The following is an 18,296-nucleotide window of genomic DNA, read 5'->3' on the forward strand; positions in this document are numbered from 1 at the left end:
ATTTGGAATTTTAGACGGGTATTACTAATAGTTTTTTTGCAACTGTACACATAAAAAGCATTTTTGTTTTTGAGTAAAACATCTTAAAATGTAACACAAGATCTCCAAAAAGTTGTTTTTATAGCATTGTAAATTCAAAGAAAATACATCTATAGATATAACTACAACTTTTTTTATAACTTTAATAGAAGTTAAAATTTACCAAAATTCGTTAAAACCACGAAAATGTACAAATTATTTTTAGTTTAAGATTAATATAATTTTTAGTTTCAAGACTTTAGGCTTGAAAATGTAATACAACTTACAAGGGATGTCATACGTTTTTCTTAAATAGTTATATTCTATAGACATTTAAATATTTAATGTTTAATGTTTTGACAAAATTACGAAAAATAACGATTTTTGTTATTCCGTTATAATTCAAAAAATATTTTAACACTTTTTTACCACTAAGTATACTATTATTTAGAGATTTCTATATACAATAACAATTTTCAAAATTTTCAGATTAATTTCAATTTTTTTTATACTTCTAATCTATTTACACCGTTCTGAACTTCTGAGGTATCTATATGTATTACTATAAGTATTTTCTTACAATTTAATATTAGCTATATATATTAATATATTACATGCAACTATATTATGATAATTACTAGGTATATGAGGAAAATAGAAGCACATCGTCTCATACATTATACACGATTATCTAGTTTTCGCAAAAATAGTTTCAATTTGCTCCATCACTAAAAGAAAAATAAATTACAAATAACAATATATAAAGGTATAACAAAATATTCTTAGAAGACGAACGGGATTCATTTTTCGTTGTTTCTAATATAGGTAGGTGCAATTAGTATACAATGATTTATTATTAAATTAAAATTGAACATATCCATTACTCAGTTACTCAATGATTCGATACCCACTATACAACAGAAGGAATTCTTCGGTTGTTAATTTGTAATTACATTTTTTTGAAAAAAAATTCTGAATTACGGTAAATCCTGAAAATAAACCGCAGAGAGTTTGGAGAGGATGGTTGACGGAGAACAGGGGATGAAATAAAATTGATAACGTAATAATTATAATGAATTTTAAATATCTGCAGTACACACTATAGTATTTACAACTTAAATGTTTACCCTTGCGTTAAAAATGTTCACGGCACCACTGGATAGGTACATAATACATGTGTATATACCTAGGTAGCTGGTATGTAAAAGTGTCGACCAAGGCATCAAAAATCAATATTAATACTGAATTATATTTATTTCCTATTAAGTACAATACACAACTTGTCATCTGTATTCAAATTATAATCTAATGCAGTTGCTGTAATAAATTGATTTGTGTCCTATCAGAATGTAAAGTAATACCAGAGTCCGAAAGTTCTACATCTGAAATTATAAATTGATTATTTTAGTTTGATAAATAGCAGATTATTTTACTACTATAATTATTTTTTATTTACTGTTATTAAAATGCCGAAATCTTTGTTCTGAGGATGTATTTTGTTCAATCAATTCAGTGGACTCCAATTTCTTATATTTTGGTCGTCTTATAGGATCTTTTTGTTTTACATTTTGCTGAAAACATTTTTTTCGGTATTTTATGTGAAAATCAATAGTAGAGACCTCCTATCTGAATATTTTATGTTCACACGAAATTATATTATCATTTAATATTTTACTACTAAAAGTCTCAAACTAATTTTAATCCTTTGATACGTATGTGTAAGCTCAGTTTTATCCACTATTTAGTATTGAAATATACTATTTAGATATAAGGAAAGTTTCCTTAGGAAACTATATACTTTCTTGTTGATTCTTATTTAGGTGAATTTGATTATTTTTTATACATATTTTATTAATACTTATTTAATTTTTATAAACAGACACATTTTTAAACTCAAACGAAAATGTTATTGGTTTATCTGATAAATTTTAAAATAAAGTACTACTATGTATATAAATTATAAAGTATAATGCATTTCTTTTTACTTTACTTGAACATCTGAAATTTCGGTAAGAAGTTGATGCCGTTTGAATAATATTGAACCAAACACAAAACAGGCGAGAAAAGCCACAAATATAGCGAAGAACAATGCAATATTTTTTCCCGTTTCGCTAAACTCTGAAAAAGAAAACATTTATTTTTTGTTAAATACAAGTTTTAACAAATGATAGTATTTGTGTTAAAGAATAATGCATTTTATTTCAAATTTTATAATACATATATATATAGTATAAAAAAAAGTAATTTTATTAATTGTTACCTAAGTTACGTGGCTGGATAATTCGCAATGGTTGTTCTGGCACATATAACCTAAATCTATGCAAGTCATATACAATTAAAGATCCATCAGCTAGTTTCTTAACAAGGTCTTGAATAGATTCATCTGTAGTAATATTTACGTTTTGCATTAAATGTAAAGTTATATACATCGGTTCACCTACAATAATAATGGAAAACATATTGAGTCCTAAATTATTTTTATAAATAAACATTATAGTAATATGGTATAATATATACAACTGTATATTTGTACATTATTGAGGTTGTGAAAGTACTATAATCAATGGTGAAATTTAAGTTTTTTTTAACAGGGATGCAAAAATGTAACCTGGCCAATTTTGTTTCATCCTCTAATTACTTTTTCTTCATCATGGTAAATACTAATAGTACATAGGTATTTTATGCATGTATGTGCGTGGGATTGAAAAGTTATATATTAAATATTTTAAATAAAGTAAAAATTGGAAAGTTAGAAATTGAAAAGAGCTTTTGATATGCATACCAACGATATAGGTACGAATATAAATATACATTACCTCTATACATATTATACTAGGTATACGCATTATGGTTTCAATAATATATTTTATTTTTTTTTTGCATCAGCGTGGTTGTAAACTTTTTGGAAGGCCAATAAGATGCAGAAAATATTGTGGGGCTAAAGTACACCCTGCCACCCCCATACAGCACCCCTGGTTATGATTGTGTGCAAATAATATGGGTACCTAACTATAATGAAAAAACATGAATTAAAATTATGTTTTTGTATTATAGTATTTACAATTTATATTTTTTAGTAATTATTAAAGTAAATTATAAGATTGATAGATTAAATACATGAATAATGTTATAAATTACGTATATAAACACTGAATGGTTGAAAAGTTAAAAGTTTTATTTTTTTAAATTATAAACTTACAAATATTCACAAATTTCCAAAAACTAATATAAAAATGTATTATGTTTAAATATACGTTTATGGTAACTTGGGTACCTCTATGAGATTTATCTTGTTATAATAATTATGGTTGATGATTCAGAAACAGGGACTAAATGACTGGTTAATCCATGTATTCATACGTTATTAAATATTTTTAAAAACTAAAATAACTTACTCATAATCAATTTCAATTCTTTCAAAACTGAAGAAAGAGATACAATTTTTTCCGTTAATTGTCGACTTAAAGAATTTTCTAAATCCCTTAGATTCTGATCATGCAAATCGGCAGGATCCCCATTTACTCTGTTAACATAAGAACAAATAATAAGTTACTTTTTATTGTTGGATGTTTTTAAATATACATATTTGATACAAAACGTAATTGTTTATAACTTAAGACAATAGAATAGACACACAAAGCTACCTTATCTATAGATATTAAAAAAAACATTTTACCTACAATAGTATCTCCTATTATTTTTTTGAATACAGTATTCTATACAGTACACTAGCATTTAAATAGGTTTTATTTATGACAAAAGAAACTTATATAATATTGGCATATTGCATTATAAAATACCATTACGCAAGAACACATGATTAACAAATATTACTCAAGATAAATTAATGTTTATAACAATTATAAACAAAATTATTTTGTGAACTATTAAAAACTACTATCGGTAATATTTTTTAAATATAATATTTCTTACTTGAAAGCTACACATATATCAGAAAGGGATCTTTGAGTAATCGAAGAGTTATTGAAAAGTTGGTTCTTATTTTTATTATCATAAACGACTGTATTGTGTGTTGAATCCGATACTGAATTATCGAATAAGATGTTTGCAACGTCTACTGAAAATATTCTGAAAAAAATGTGATATTGTGATATGCAATAAACGTATAATATTAGTTAATAGTTATACTACTATTATTTAGTTAATTTATCATTGTTTAACTTACCCGTAATATTTGAATGCTGGACATTCACACTTAGCAAACGGATTAAATGATTTTGTGACTACACCAAGAAACTTGCATCCTTCATTAGTCCAACCTAATATACCGTTCCAATACCTACACTAAAATTAACAGCATTAACTTAAGTAATGAGGTAGGTTTTTAAGTTGTTGAATTATCGTTTAATACTTCTAGTTGGGTTTGGGTATCAGTTGTCGATTGTAAAGGAATTTCAATAACATTCAATATATTCGATGGATTTAATACTACACTTTCATAGTTAGATTTTCTATTATTCATCTTCATAATATGAAATCCATATAATCCGCTATGTCTGAATAAAAATACATAAATATCTTTTAAATAATATTATCATTAATATATAAACATGTTCAGAATAAACAGCCGACAGTCAACATTCGTATAGATTATTAATTTATATAAATATAACTACATGTTATGAATATAATATGAATGAATAATATAAGGACAATTTAAATTTCCGACAACATGCTCTGAACATTACAGCTAATACTCATCAATCAATACCTTACAGTCCTAGTGAAATTACCCGTATAAATCTTTGTAGAGGATTATGGATATCCATCTTACAGCCAATAGTCAAACATATTTTAACCTCAGACTGTGGCTACTATAATGAGAAAAGGGAAGCCAATATTTCCAACATCCTGTCAAAATCCCTCATCCAGTATAACATCAAATCATAATTAATTTTATTCATCAAAGCAATATCAAACTTATTCTTAGCTGTATAGTGTAGTGTAGATTGCAAATAAACTAAAATGTTAAATAACATTTTGATCATGTTTGAAATTTAAAATCTAATAGCCACAGTTGCCAAAGTTTATCCAAATTTAAAAATATGTAATTCGATAAATATATAAGTCTATGATATTTTAATAGTACCTACATAGTAAATAGTAATAAATATAATAATATGTGTTTTTAATATTTAATTAACAATTTTTACCTTTTAAGAAATTGGCCTTTATTACCGTACACTTGGGTGAAAAAATCGTCATAGAAATGAAAACCCATAAAACATAATGGAAACTCAGTTCTATGAGATAAAAAAAGGTTTTTATTGATCATAACCTAAATTAAAAACAAACCCATTATTTAATTATCATTGCATTATTACAGTAGAAAAAAATTAGAAAATTCTGTAAAAACGAATTATAACTACGTACACAAATTAATATACTATATTAAGACACATATTGAATTTATATTTAATATACAAAAGCATTATACACATTACACACACTACACACATATAGGTACATATGTGAATTTACTAGGTATGAATATACTACGAAGGCTTAAAGTTGTTTCTAAAACGTATTTAATCAATTATAAAATCTGATATTGATTATGTTAAGTACTTATATATTATAAAACTTAACTTAAGATATGAAAAAAATAAAACTTCAAAATAGTGGACTGTATTATATTTTATTTTAACACCGCACGTAATATGTTCGCACGGGGATTCAATGTTGAACTACCTAACTTACATGTTATAATATGGCATATTATGCGTTATACCGCATAGAGCCGATATCATTATAGCCGGGAAAATTATTAGATAATAAAGGTCCCATTATCGTACAATATCGATTTCAGCACTAACAGATTATTTGTATTCATTAATTAATTTTAAAACTATATTATACTAATATGCCTATATGCCTAGTTGTATTTAATAATACGATCAAGCATATTATTTATAGTAAAATATACTGGAAGCTAATAAAAATGTATACATGTATGAAATATTTACGTTATCTATTACCTTAGAACAGTATTGTAACAGTTGAATAATATGACAATTAGAGCTGAGATTTAAACGTTTGTATTTTTTTTTAAAGACGTCGAAGCTCGTATGGGTACAAAATACAAATTGGTTTCTCATGTTATGTTGAGTTATTGTTCCGAATACTTTTTACGATTTTAAGGTCACTTTTTCATTTTTATGATTTTTTTGTGAACACAAATAAGCCAAATCAATTTTTAAAATAACATCAATGTATCACAACAAATAATTAAAATTAATTTACAGATATACGCACAATGACAATACTACAATGTATTTTAATGATTTTGTATACCTAATATTTGCGTTGTAATTATAGTTTTTAGTGAATATTATTTTAAGTTAATTATTGTTAAGTCTTTAAGGCACATTTTTTTATATAGAGAAGTTTCCTTTTTTGGGGTGTTAAATTTCCAGCCTCAACAATAATTATTTGCTATTAGATAGTTTGTTTTTAATGACTTTATTATTTTTCCATACATAGATGAAAAAAATATTTTATACTAGTGTACATTTTGTTTAAAGTTTAAACTTTATGATTGTTGAAATATAACAGAAAAAAATGACGTGTAAAAAAATAATTACCTTAGATTTTTGTTTGATGCATTTTTTGTGGATTTCCGAATTACAAGTAGGCATCTCAATATATGGTTCTATTGAACTGACGCCGTTTACTTGCCGTACGCTGAAACTTCCAACTAATGATCCTATATAATACAATTTAAAATTAAAATAAATGTATTTACCGTTTTAATAACATATTCTTAGCACAATTTTGAAAATGTATTTCTCCTTTAACTAACCCACATATATTTCTTGTGCTTCATTTAATGTCAAACAAACATGTTTAGCATAATTTTCAACACTATCAAGCAATTTTTTTTTTTCATTTAATCCATCCGGTCCGTCGTCCTTGTTTAAAATAACTATTTCCGAGACTTGTAAAAATGATTTCACCTAATAATTGACATGATATAATACAGACTTCTGTTGGAGTTTATTATAATCTTCTGCTATACATAGAAATAAACGTACCACTTCGGTGTTTATTTCTGTTTGCGAGTAAATATTTTGCATATTAGAATTCACATTTTTTAAGATGTATCTCATGTTATTTACGGCATTTGACGTTGGTGCATTATCGTAGGCTGCGAAAATTATCAATACATTTTTATACAAACTCTGTTTTATTATTACCAAAATTGAGTACCTACCTATTAATCTAGCGTATATCCGATCCCGTAATGACACTAACGATTGTGAAACAATTATATTATTAAACTTTGGAAGCACAAAAAAGGTACGAGAAATTGAATCTAAAAGTGCCAGACCAAATGGAATGTATTCAATTCCGTAGGATACGCTATACAATTTTAGTATACATAATAATAATAATTGATAATAGTTTATTGTTTCTAACTAAATAATTATGAAAATTCTATGTAAAAAAAAAATTTTAAAAAAACAATAGTACGGGTATACCTTTCTATAATGTCGTTATTGATATGTGTTGAAATAACATTAAATATTTCATTAGCAGTTTTTTCATAGACTTCAGTTTTTAATGATTTTAATGTTGTCATATAAGTGAATAAATATGCTTCTGATTCAGTTAGCATTTGTTTCATTAACATTCTGCTGTATTTTTGTACAAAGAACCTACACAAAAGACAAAAAATATTTTAATAACTATACATTATTATTCAACTTCAGTATATAGTAACATCGTTTTTAATCAAAACAATTACGAATATAACTTTTTTTTAAATTCTGGTAAAAAATATACTGTAAAATCTATACATTTTGAATACCATAAGATTATATAGAATATTATATTATTATAAAATAACCTTACGTTATGTCTTCATCTGAAACCTGTGTTGGATGATGGATAGATAATTCTGGACCTTCAATCGTACTACAACTTTCGTAAACGTTGCATACTTTTAAAATAGTTTTGATCCTTGATATTGTGTCCAAATTGACTGCATAAATAAGATATTGAATAAACTATGTTGTAAAAACAAACATATAAACATCTGCTCACGTCTCAGTTGCGTATTTACGATTTCCTACGGCCAGAAAACTCTGTCTCTTCTTAATTGTTATCTTATATTTACGTGAGATTTACTAATATGGGCCATGATTTTACTTAATACATTACGTTAGTATATGTAATTCGTATAATATGTTTATACTTAGATACTAGATTTTATTGTTTACTGTATAACAATTGGTGATTATAACATTTTAATGTTAAAAAAAACCAATTGTTATTTAATTTAAATAATCAAATATTTTTAAGTCTTATAGGTATTACAATTTAAAAGTATATACATTTTTAACTGTTCTTCCCTCAGCTCAGAATCTATAAGGTTCTATTTTTTTTTTATAGATGGTGTATATCTATGGGTCCAGGAACACTACTCCTCCCCCGTAAATACGCCACTGATACGATCTATACATACAATAATATTTTACTAACTTGACGGGAGAATCATTTCTGTTTGCAACCTGAAAGTTGATGAGTAAAAATATATTGGAACGGTAGTAAATGTTGGTAGATAAAATCCAAAACTATATCGGATTGGATGACTAGATTTTCTATCATACGCTGAATCGGTGTAAAATTTGAATTTCGTCAAAATACCAATTCCTTCTTTTGGTATTACCTGGTAATTAATAATATTAATTTATATAGATCATAAACTCATAATGTAATGTAATTACTAACGTCTAATTTATTTATCTTATTAAATTAAAACTACAATAGAGTTAATCAAAACACATACTTTTAATTTGAATATTCGTGGTGGAGCAACTATTGAAATCGGCACAACCCCAAACATTGCATGTTTCAAAGAAGCACAATGGACATTAAGTTTCAGTAAGAAATCTGTATTTTGGTTAATTTTATTTGGCAATGTTACCGCAATGCGAATATCATGCGAGAATGTTTCATTTCGACCTGGCATGAATTCTCTAATGACTTTCATTTTTCCACCCTATATAATATTATACACTCAAATTAATAATTATGAACTGTTGATTGATTGATAAAATATGATCAGTGTATATTAAATAAAAATTATCTACAATAAATTCAACACTAATTGTAGTTTTTACTATATTTTGTTAAATTTATTTTATTGTATTGATATTCTTTTTTTAATTGAATGATTGTACAATGTACATTAGTATAATAATAAAAATATTATGCTGTTGAGTTTCAATTTATATTTTATATTGTTGTATAATTAAAATGTAATGCAGTACCTACCTAACCTTATAAGCATTAGAAATTACAAAAAAAGCTAGCAGTTCTTTTCATAATACTTAAATTGCCATTTGAATCATTTTGACGATTCCATTTAGGAAAGTAGGTACTTCTACTAGCGTCGAGAGATCATGACTAAAGCTCAAAAAACATATTTGAGGAATACAATAACGGAAATCATATAATCTGGATTAGCAATTTTATCTAAAGAAAACGAAATGGCCTCAGAACTAAAACTATGACACAATAATCGAATTAAAATTTTTTATGATGATCAATCATATTTTGTTCTTAGTTAATTATCGTTTTTTAGGCTTAATAATATAGCCTATGCAAAAAAATATATAATTTATTAATTTAAAATTGTTAAAGAACATTGTTTTTTCTTTTAAATATATATAATATACATATATGAGAAGTTGTCTTGACTGACTAACTCATTTACTATAACCAACTTCACGTTGCTTTGCGTAACTATCCGCAGTTGGATTTAATTCTACAGAAGTATTATAATTACACATTTTTGGTCATAGACGCAGGTAAACAGTACAAGTTAATTCAGAGCCTCAGAGGTCTAAGCTCAATAAATCTTAAATGACATTCATGCTTTTAATTTGTATAGGATTATTGACAGGACATTTTATTGGTTTTACTTTACAATAAATTATGGGGCCTCGGAATTTAGTAATTGCCTAAGGCCTCACAAATCGTAACAACAGCGCTGTATTTACCATCTGTTTTGACGTTAAATAGCTGTATCCAGAATCTGATGACGTAGTCCAAGTAGTTAAGCAACTGGCAGTTAAAAAAGAGACAGTAGCGGCCATCACGATACTACTTCCGGGAATTGCAGGTATACTTGGGTTGAAATTTCCATCTGGCCAATAAAACATTATATGTGGACCAGATTCAAAAGAAACCACAACCACGGATACAGCTGAGTCAATCGGAACACCACTTAATGATATTTGAACCACAAAGTAATACCTAAATGATAATTGTATGTAATTAAAATTACAAACAAAAAAGACTAAATTAAACCATAAATTACATCATATACATAATTATATTATATATATATAATTTTTCACATCGTTTTAAATTTAAATAAAACATAACGACAGAATATATATATACTAAAAGCATAAATATTACCAAGAGTGAATTTATATAAATCAATAGAATAAAATCGATTCATAAAAGCTTCAAAACATAATTTGAATTTTGAAATAAGGGAAATACCTTCCTGGCTGCAATGTTAATTCACGAATTATTAATTCTGACGATGTTGATGATGACTTTTCATCCATAGCTTCTTTTAACGCAGGATAATTTCCGACAATTAAACAATCATCGCCATTAGTTGTTTTGCAAAGCCATTTATACTATAACAAACAAACATTGCGGTGTTATAATTATTAGTAGCAAAATGCATGAATGCATAAATACGAATATAAAGATAAAAATGTTTTATTGAAAACAATCAAAGGAAAACTGAATTCATTTAATTATATACATGTATATGTTTTTGTGGAAGGTTGAATTTAAAATAACAGTTTTTAACATACTTGTATATCTCTCATTGTTACATAATTTTGATGTTTTATCCTTAAGTGAATGGGCCGACCAAACCCAACCACAATTTGTTGTGGCACAACAATTGTTTTTGCATCAAACGATTCAATTCCAAATTGGATTTCATCCTATATCATTAATCATATAAATATTATTTATATATTATATAAGTAGGCACATAGTTGTTGTTTTTAATTATTTATAAAATTGTATTTGTCTTAAAATTTAAAATGAATAAAAATGAATGGTGTTTAAATTTTTTTACAAATAATGAATACAAAAGATTACAATTCAAGATCATATATATATATATATATATATATAGAGTTAATCAGTTATACCTAAATTTATAGTTAAAATTGAAATCCATAACTAGCAGTTTTAAGACTTCAAATGTCTTTTTACATCAAAACAATTAGAATACCAATACTGGTATTTAAAAAGAGTTTCATAAAGACAACGTCGATTGCTAATCGTTTTTCATGACTAACATTTTTCCGGGCATTTGATTATTTGATTAAACATTCAAAACTATTTATGTAGGTAAGGTACACGTGGTCGAAATATTATGAGAATTCCATGTATTTATAACCTGAGCTTATCTCCGCCCTGTACAAATCGTTAATATTCCATTTATTGACTTAACTGCAAAAAACTACTCCTGGGTCAAAAACAATAATTTATTGCTTAATATAGACAATATTGCTCTCGAGTGATATTAATGAAGCTAATAACTGATAAGCTTTTATAATAGTACGCAAACGACGACCGTACGACCCATATTATAATATAGCTATACATAAATATTATTTTACCAGTTACAATGTTATTTCAATTGTTTAAAATCTACGATATGAATGACGTACTTGACTTGAGGTAATATACATTTTTGATATATTATACACACAATGTCTTATCAGTATTTTTTACAGTTTTATCTAATGTTTTGGTTTTAGGTACATATTTTTATTGTTGATCTACTACAGTCTTTACTATTACTATTTTAATACATATTTACATGTTAGAATTCTATTGAGGTAAATTGCATTAAATATAGTTACTGTTCATTAGAAAACAATCAAATTACCGGGGCGTATTATTTTTATTTTTTAAGGGGGAACAAGGGACCTGTGTTCACCCCTATTCCACGTAGTTATACTTTTTTTATCACTTGATAGTAGAAGTTACTATTAAAATCCCAGAAGTATTCAGATATTATAAGTTATATTTCTTTTACAATTTGTTTATTAGACACAATACATTTTATTTTATGTTTCTAACACCTATTATAGTAATAAATGATGACATTATTTTGAAACGTACACTTTTTCCCCCAAGCAAACACTTAGTTTTTAATTCTACATCATATTAAAACTGGACTATATTTCATAATAAAATATAAAAGAAAAAAGTCTAAACTTTAAATTCTAAGGTTGTATTGCTAAATATAGTCTCCTCTTCATGCATTTCAAGCCATAATTGTTCTAAATATTCTCTCATCTACGTTACTTATTGCTGAATTATGTATAGGTAATAGGTATAATAGTTTCTTATATTTATATATATATACATAATTTTAAAAAAAGAAATAAGTATCGTAGATGATAGAATATACATATATGACTAAAAACGGAAGGTTTAGGTTTAGGTATAGTTGTAGATGTATGGAAAATTAAATAAGTATACTTGTATTAATATCGTATAGATTTACCTTGGCCATTGCTGTAGTTTTTTTTTCCAGGAAAACGATGTCATTATGCAACTCACAACCGACTGTATAATTGTTGCCTCGAGTTAGTCCTTTTGTATCTAATATCAATACTGGACCATTCACTCCGATGATATTGTATTTACTGTTTTCGGTTATAAAATACCAATTATACTACACACGGAGATATATTTCATCAATACAATGTGTGAGTATTACAAACAATTAAAAATATGAGTATTTATTTGAAAAAGCACACATTGGTAAACACAAAAAATTAAGATGTACCTAGGTATATTATGTCACTGTGGCTTTTTTTTTTGCAAATAACTCAACAAAGTTTAAACTTTAAAGTCTTAATACAAATGTAAATTTTTTTAAATCAGTGAATAAAATATAATAAATAAATGTAATACATATTATGCCATACTCCGATGTTCGTTACGAAATGATTACTTTATGATGTTATGTATATACTATATAGGCGAGATTTAACGAATGTTAGCGACCTCAAACAAAATTGTATATAAATTGATAAAATTCGGTTACCCATTTGAATAAATAAATAATAATAATAATAGCTCAATTAAAAGATAAAATAGTGATATCTGAGGAATTGAAAATCCGAAACAATAATAATATTAATAAGGAATCAGATATAATTTACGTGCCGTAAAACGAAAATAATAACATTACTTTATTATGTTCAGTACGTATACAAGTCACATTGTTACAATAAGGAACACTAGGAATTTGGTGTACCTACGTAGTCTTCAGAAAAACATATTTATAATGCAAGGTTATTTATAAAAAAAATCACGATCACAACACATGTTAAGTACCTAACGCGTAAAAAAAATTAGATAACTAGACAACTTATAAAAATATAGTACAAAATGGTCATAATTTAAAATTTTTATCAAAACGTCCTCATTAATTCGTTAAATATTAATGTAGTATAATACTTAGGATTTAATTAAAAAATATTGATTGTAGAGACTTGAGACAAAGAAACTTTATCTATTTATCACCATTACACTTATTTTTTTATACCTACCTAAAGAATCCCTCAAAATATTTTAACTTATTTTAAGCTATATGTATATTAAGCTATTGTATCATGATATATAGTATATAGTATATACCTTATACCTATAATCACATACTATGGTATGGTACCTATATTTGGCTTTGCTTATAATTTAAAAATCTGAAAGTTACGGAAAACATTTGTTCAGCCTATCGAATTAAAAAAAATACTATAGTCTATAATGTAATACTATGATAAGATTATTATAATACAAAATCAATTAGAATTAGAATTAGATACCGAACCATCCATCTCCTTCGCTCAGATTCATTTATAATGATTTATCATTAAATTAAAATTTAACAAATCTATCATTAGGTACGCAAAGTAGACTTACACTTATTGATCATTGTAGGTATACAATCAAAACTAATTAAACAGCAAAGCGAGTTTCACTCTTTTTTGGTATTTGATATATATTAATATATTGTACTGTTCATATTATTTAATAAGACATTTTACTTGTAAATTATTATAATCGTCCTCGATTGGTTCTCCGCAAATCGGATATAACACTGTTTCAAATATAGCTTCAGATCCGATCGCAACGATTGGACGTGCCATTATTTGCAATTTTGGTTTGGATTTAATGCCATGGGTTTCGATTAATTTGAATTTGAATTGACTTTTCAAGCCTGACTGGTTTAAAATATTTGTTCCCGACAATTCTAAAGTATATTCTACGTATGGCAACATCTGTCAAAAGGCAATTGTGACAAATTAAATGCGTAAGTGAACAATACCGTTCAATGAACCATAGTAGGTACATCAAAATATATTCATACATTAGGTTTTTATAAAAATTACCAAAGCACTGTTTAAACAAACGCTGTTTGTGAGGTTTTGTTGATTTATCATTATCACAAGACTCCTGACACTGTTTCTCACTAAAGAGGATCGTTGTGAAGACTCATCCACTGACATATGTGCAGAGTTTGATAGGTCATTAAAGCTTAATATCGGACTAAACTTGAGCATAGGTGAACCAGACGTGGACACACTTATGACTTGTGAACCAGTACAATCATATATAGGTTGATCGGAAGATTGGGTTCCAAGGATGACACCATCGTCAACATTGCAGAATTGTCGAGGTCCATTCAGCCAATATACCGGCAATGTAACCTAACAACATACTTGATCGTTATTATTTGAATCTGTAATCACTAACTATCATAACTATGTGTATTATTCAAATGATAATTTTGAGTCTATAGATTAGTGCGAATGATTACAAACGACGTTTATTTGAATAAAATAATAAATAATATAGTATTATACACTTATACAGTTATACCTGTATCCAGTGTCGTGCTAACAAAAGTAGGGAATTATTTTTCTCCTCTATTAAACATTTGCCACCCTTAAAAAAGTTACAACCCTTGTTGCCTTAGGGCACTGGCCCTATTTGCCACCCCCTTGGCACGGCTTTGCCTGTATCCTGCAGGACGTTGATAATAACGTATCTAGTTTCTTACTTTAATATATTCTGCACAAACTACAACTATACAATAATAATATACACAATACACATATACCTAAGACCAATTACAATTTTAACGTAGGTACATAAATTTAAATAAAATATTTCGATTTTTATAATAAATTCAGAAAACTTGAATTATGAATTATCGAATGAACAAAAAATAATTGTTTATGGATAATATGTTGTTTGTAACATAATTTTTATTTTATTTTATTCTAGCAATCCTTACGTTTTCTAGAGTTAAAATCTTAAATAAATTAAAAATGTGTTGCATTGCATCAACTATATTCGATTTAATATATCAGTTTAATCCGTATCATTTGTGCGTATACGTGTTATATTTTAACCGATTTAATAAACAATTTAATTTTGAGTAAAAACTAATTAATCACCTCAGAAGGAATTATTGGTACAATAATTTCAATATTTTGCATAGGTGAACTCAAATTAGGCCACGACCGGTAACTTCTTATATTATTGTTTGAAGAAAATTGAATATGAAGTCTGTTTTCTTTAATAGTTTTCACATTTCCTAAGAGTACCGTTAAATGATCTGAAGAAAACCAACAAACAGCGTCTATACAAATAATTTAAATAATATTATTTAACAACTAAAAACGTTCAACTATTGTCAATTATAAAAGTTAAATATACCGTGACCAATTTGATTGAATGTGATTGGCATGAATATTTCATCGCACGAGTCTGGTCCCTCTACATTTTGATCAAATTGAAACCAAATAGTTCTCAAATCTTTAGTAAATCCGGATTTCATCACTTTTGGACGATCGGCCTGAACGGTCACTACTTTGAAATTGTTCGAACTAGAGCATAAGATATCTTATAAAATAAATACAAATATATAGGTAAGTAATATAATTGTTTGATGTAAATCTATTATTATTATCTATATAGATATTTTTCAAGTAATCCGGTAAACGTTAAACAATAATCTCTTAATGTGCTCAGTGGCTATTTTTATAAAAAGAATATGTTTTTAAAAAATATATTTACAATAAGTTAGTTTTATGAACATATTTTTATCATACCTTAACATTGCATCAATTGCGTCCGTTGAATATACTACTGTTATTTGGTATTCAGTGGCTCTATTAAGTTTATACTCGGGGCATGTAATCCATGTAGATAGTTTATTTCCATTTATCGAGTTCGTGGGTAAAATGACATAATCTTCTCCGTCAGTTAAATGACATAATAAAGGGACAGGCTCACTCAAATTAAATATTTCAAGTTTGAACTTTATATGTAATTTGAACATAAAAAAAATTATTTATTATTATATACCTATAGGTATGATATTAGGGTGCAATACTGCTGAAGCCAGAGGCGGACTATTTCAGGCCAAGACATTTTATAGGTAGGCTAAGAAGAATTAAACCCCCCCCCCCAAAAAAAAAATGATTATTTTTATAGACAATTAGGCCATATACATGAAAATCGGGGAAGGACACCGGATCTGCCTTCGTTCCCCCGGGCTTGTCCGCCCCTAGTACGTAGGTACCTTTGGTTCTATGAGTGACTGAATATGCATTGTATATACTTACTGAAACACTTTCTCCTAATTTTATTGTACTTGGTTCAACGTTTCCGATTATTAAATGTAGACTATTAACAAGTAAAAAATTACCATAAAAGTTCATAAGTGAACCGAATTTTGAACATTGTATCTTAAAAGCACCTAAGGCTGTTGGATTTTCGAATCGGGCCAATATCGTAAACGTGTCACTTAGATTTATATCAGTTTTCTATAAAAACAGAAATAATGATACATTTTTAACATATCCAATCTTAAACTTAAATTAAATACAGTTTTCAAAACTCCAATGCATTTTAATTTTACCTTGAAATATACAATATACAATATATATAATAATAATATGAATATATTCATTTAGTTCATTAATTAATAGACAACGCTATAAGGAGTTTCTTACAGTGTCCGCGGTTAAGTGTCGGTTAACGCTAACCGGCTGATAACAGATTTTGCTGCCGGCAGAATTCCGCCAGTTAAGTGTCCGTTAACTTTAACCAGAGGTGGTAAGAGCTTAGAACCATCCTAAGAGTTTTCTAATTATTACTACTAATTGTTGACACTTAAAATATATAAAATTTACTTTTAACAATATTCTTTACTTGGTTCATTGAAATTTGCAGAAGCCCATATTTTAATGTGAACTATACATATTAGAACAAAAATGCAAACATGCTATAGGAATTTAAAAACATGTGTAGCTAATAATTTTTATATTTTCCATAAATAATTCATAAATTTGCCCCTCTATACTACAACTGCAGATTATTTACAAGCTTGGAAAATATTTGGAAAAATTGAACAATATCTACGAGTTTTGTTTTTAAATAGGCGCTTAAAAGTTCTGATCGTAGATGACTAGGACAGTATAAAAGATTTGATTACTTCCATTTTTCGTATAATTCTATAAAATAAATTGTGTTACCATAATGATTTGGGAATCCAAATCCATTACATTGCATGTAATTGATTTGATCATGTCCACTGTAGATGCCAATCCTTTTATATGAATTATTGTATCAGTATTATTTTGTACGTCATAGATGAATGGTGATATATATACTTCATCAACGGCTGTTATAGGGTGGACTAAATGAAATATTACAGTATAAATTATTGTCATTATATTATATAGTTTTAAGGTTGAACTTTGGTTTATAGTAAGTATATGTTTAAGAAATAAAAATTGCATTTAAATAAAAACAATTTTTATACATTGTATCATATAAAATCATAGTTTATAGTTATACAATTATCAAATGTTCACTTTCGTTCTTCGTTTGTATAATTAACTTACCTAATAATAATGCAGAAATAGTAAAAACTAATAATGTAAGAACAGACATTTTTAAAACATGCACCTAGTCACCATTTGTTTGTGCCAATCCGAAAGATCGTCCTGTACTATCAAACAGGAGCAACGTACTTTTACCTACCTGTTATGGTTTTGTTCAGCAATATGTTTAGCCGCAGTTGTCATGGAAATAAAAATGTCAATAAACATTTAAATCAATTTGATAAAAAAATGTAAGTTGTTTTATTTTTTGTTCATTGTAATAGTTTGATATCA

At 26.8% G+C, this 18,296-nt stretch overlaps 1 protein-coding gene across 2 annotated transcripts; it reads right to left on the minus strand.

The window, feature by feature from the left end:
- Positions 1 to 1,069: 1,069 nt before the first annotated feature.
- On the minus strand, positions 1,070 to 18,120 carry LOC111038034. Of its 2 annotated transcripts, XM_022320965.1 has the most exons (29): positions 18,024 to 18,120; positions 17,652 to 17,815; positions 16,740 to 16,940; positions 16,224 to 16,432; positions 15,829 to 15,998; positions 15,567 to 15,751; positions 14,496 to 14,813; positions 14,151 to 14,384; positions 12,602 to 12,772; positions 10,884 to 11,018; positions 10,558 to 10,700; positions 10,047 to 10,302; positions 8,831 to 9,043; positions 8,524 to 8,710; positions 7,894 to 8,023; positions 7,521 to 7,697; positions 7,253 to 7,401; positions 7,074 to 7,186; positions 6,842 to 6,995; positions 6,624 to 6,745; positions 5,193 to 5,317; positions 4,391 to 4,535; positions 4,205 to 4,323; positions 3,952 to 4,107; positions 3,414 to 3,541; positions 2,279 to 2,455; positions 2,009 to 2,136; positions 1,475 to 1,589; positions 1,070 to 1,400 (listed from the first exon to the last, which is right to left on the minus strand). In XM_022320965.1, exons 1-29 carry the CDS (start codon positions 18,070 to 18,072, stop codon positions 1,324 to 1,326), a joined length of 4,650 nt encoding a protein of 1,549 aa, XP_022176657.1. In that variant the 5' UTR covers positions 18,073 to 18,120; the 3' UTR covers positions 1,070 to 1,323. The 2 variants fall into 2 exon arrangements, with proteins under 2 accessions (XP_022176657.1, XP_022176658.1); XM_022320966.1 differs by lacking the exon at positions 1,070 to 1,400 and having other exon boundaries at positions 1,481 to 1,589; positions 2,004 to 2,136.
- Between the last annotated feature and the right edge of the window lie 176 nt (positions 18,121 to 18,296).

This window comes from Myzus persicae, unplaced genomic scaffold, assembly GCF_001856785.1.
Source record: "Myzus persicae strain clone G006 unplaced genomic scaffold, MPER_G0061.0, whole genome shotgun sequence".
Taxonomy (NCBI): Eukaryota; Metazoa; Arthropoda; class Insecta; order Hemiptera; family Aphididae; genus Myzus; species Myzus persicae.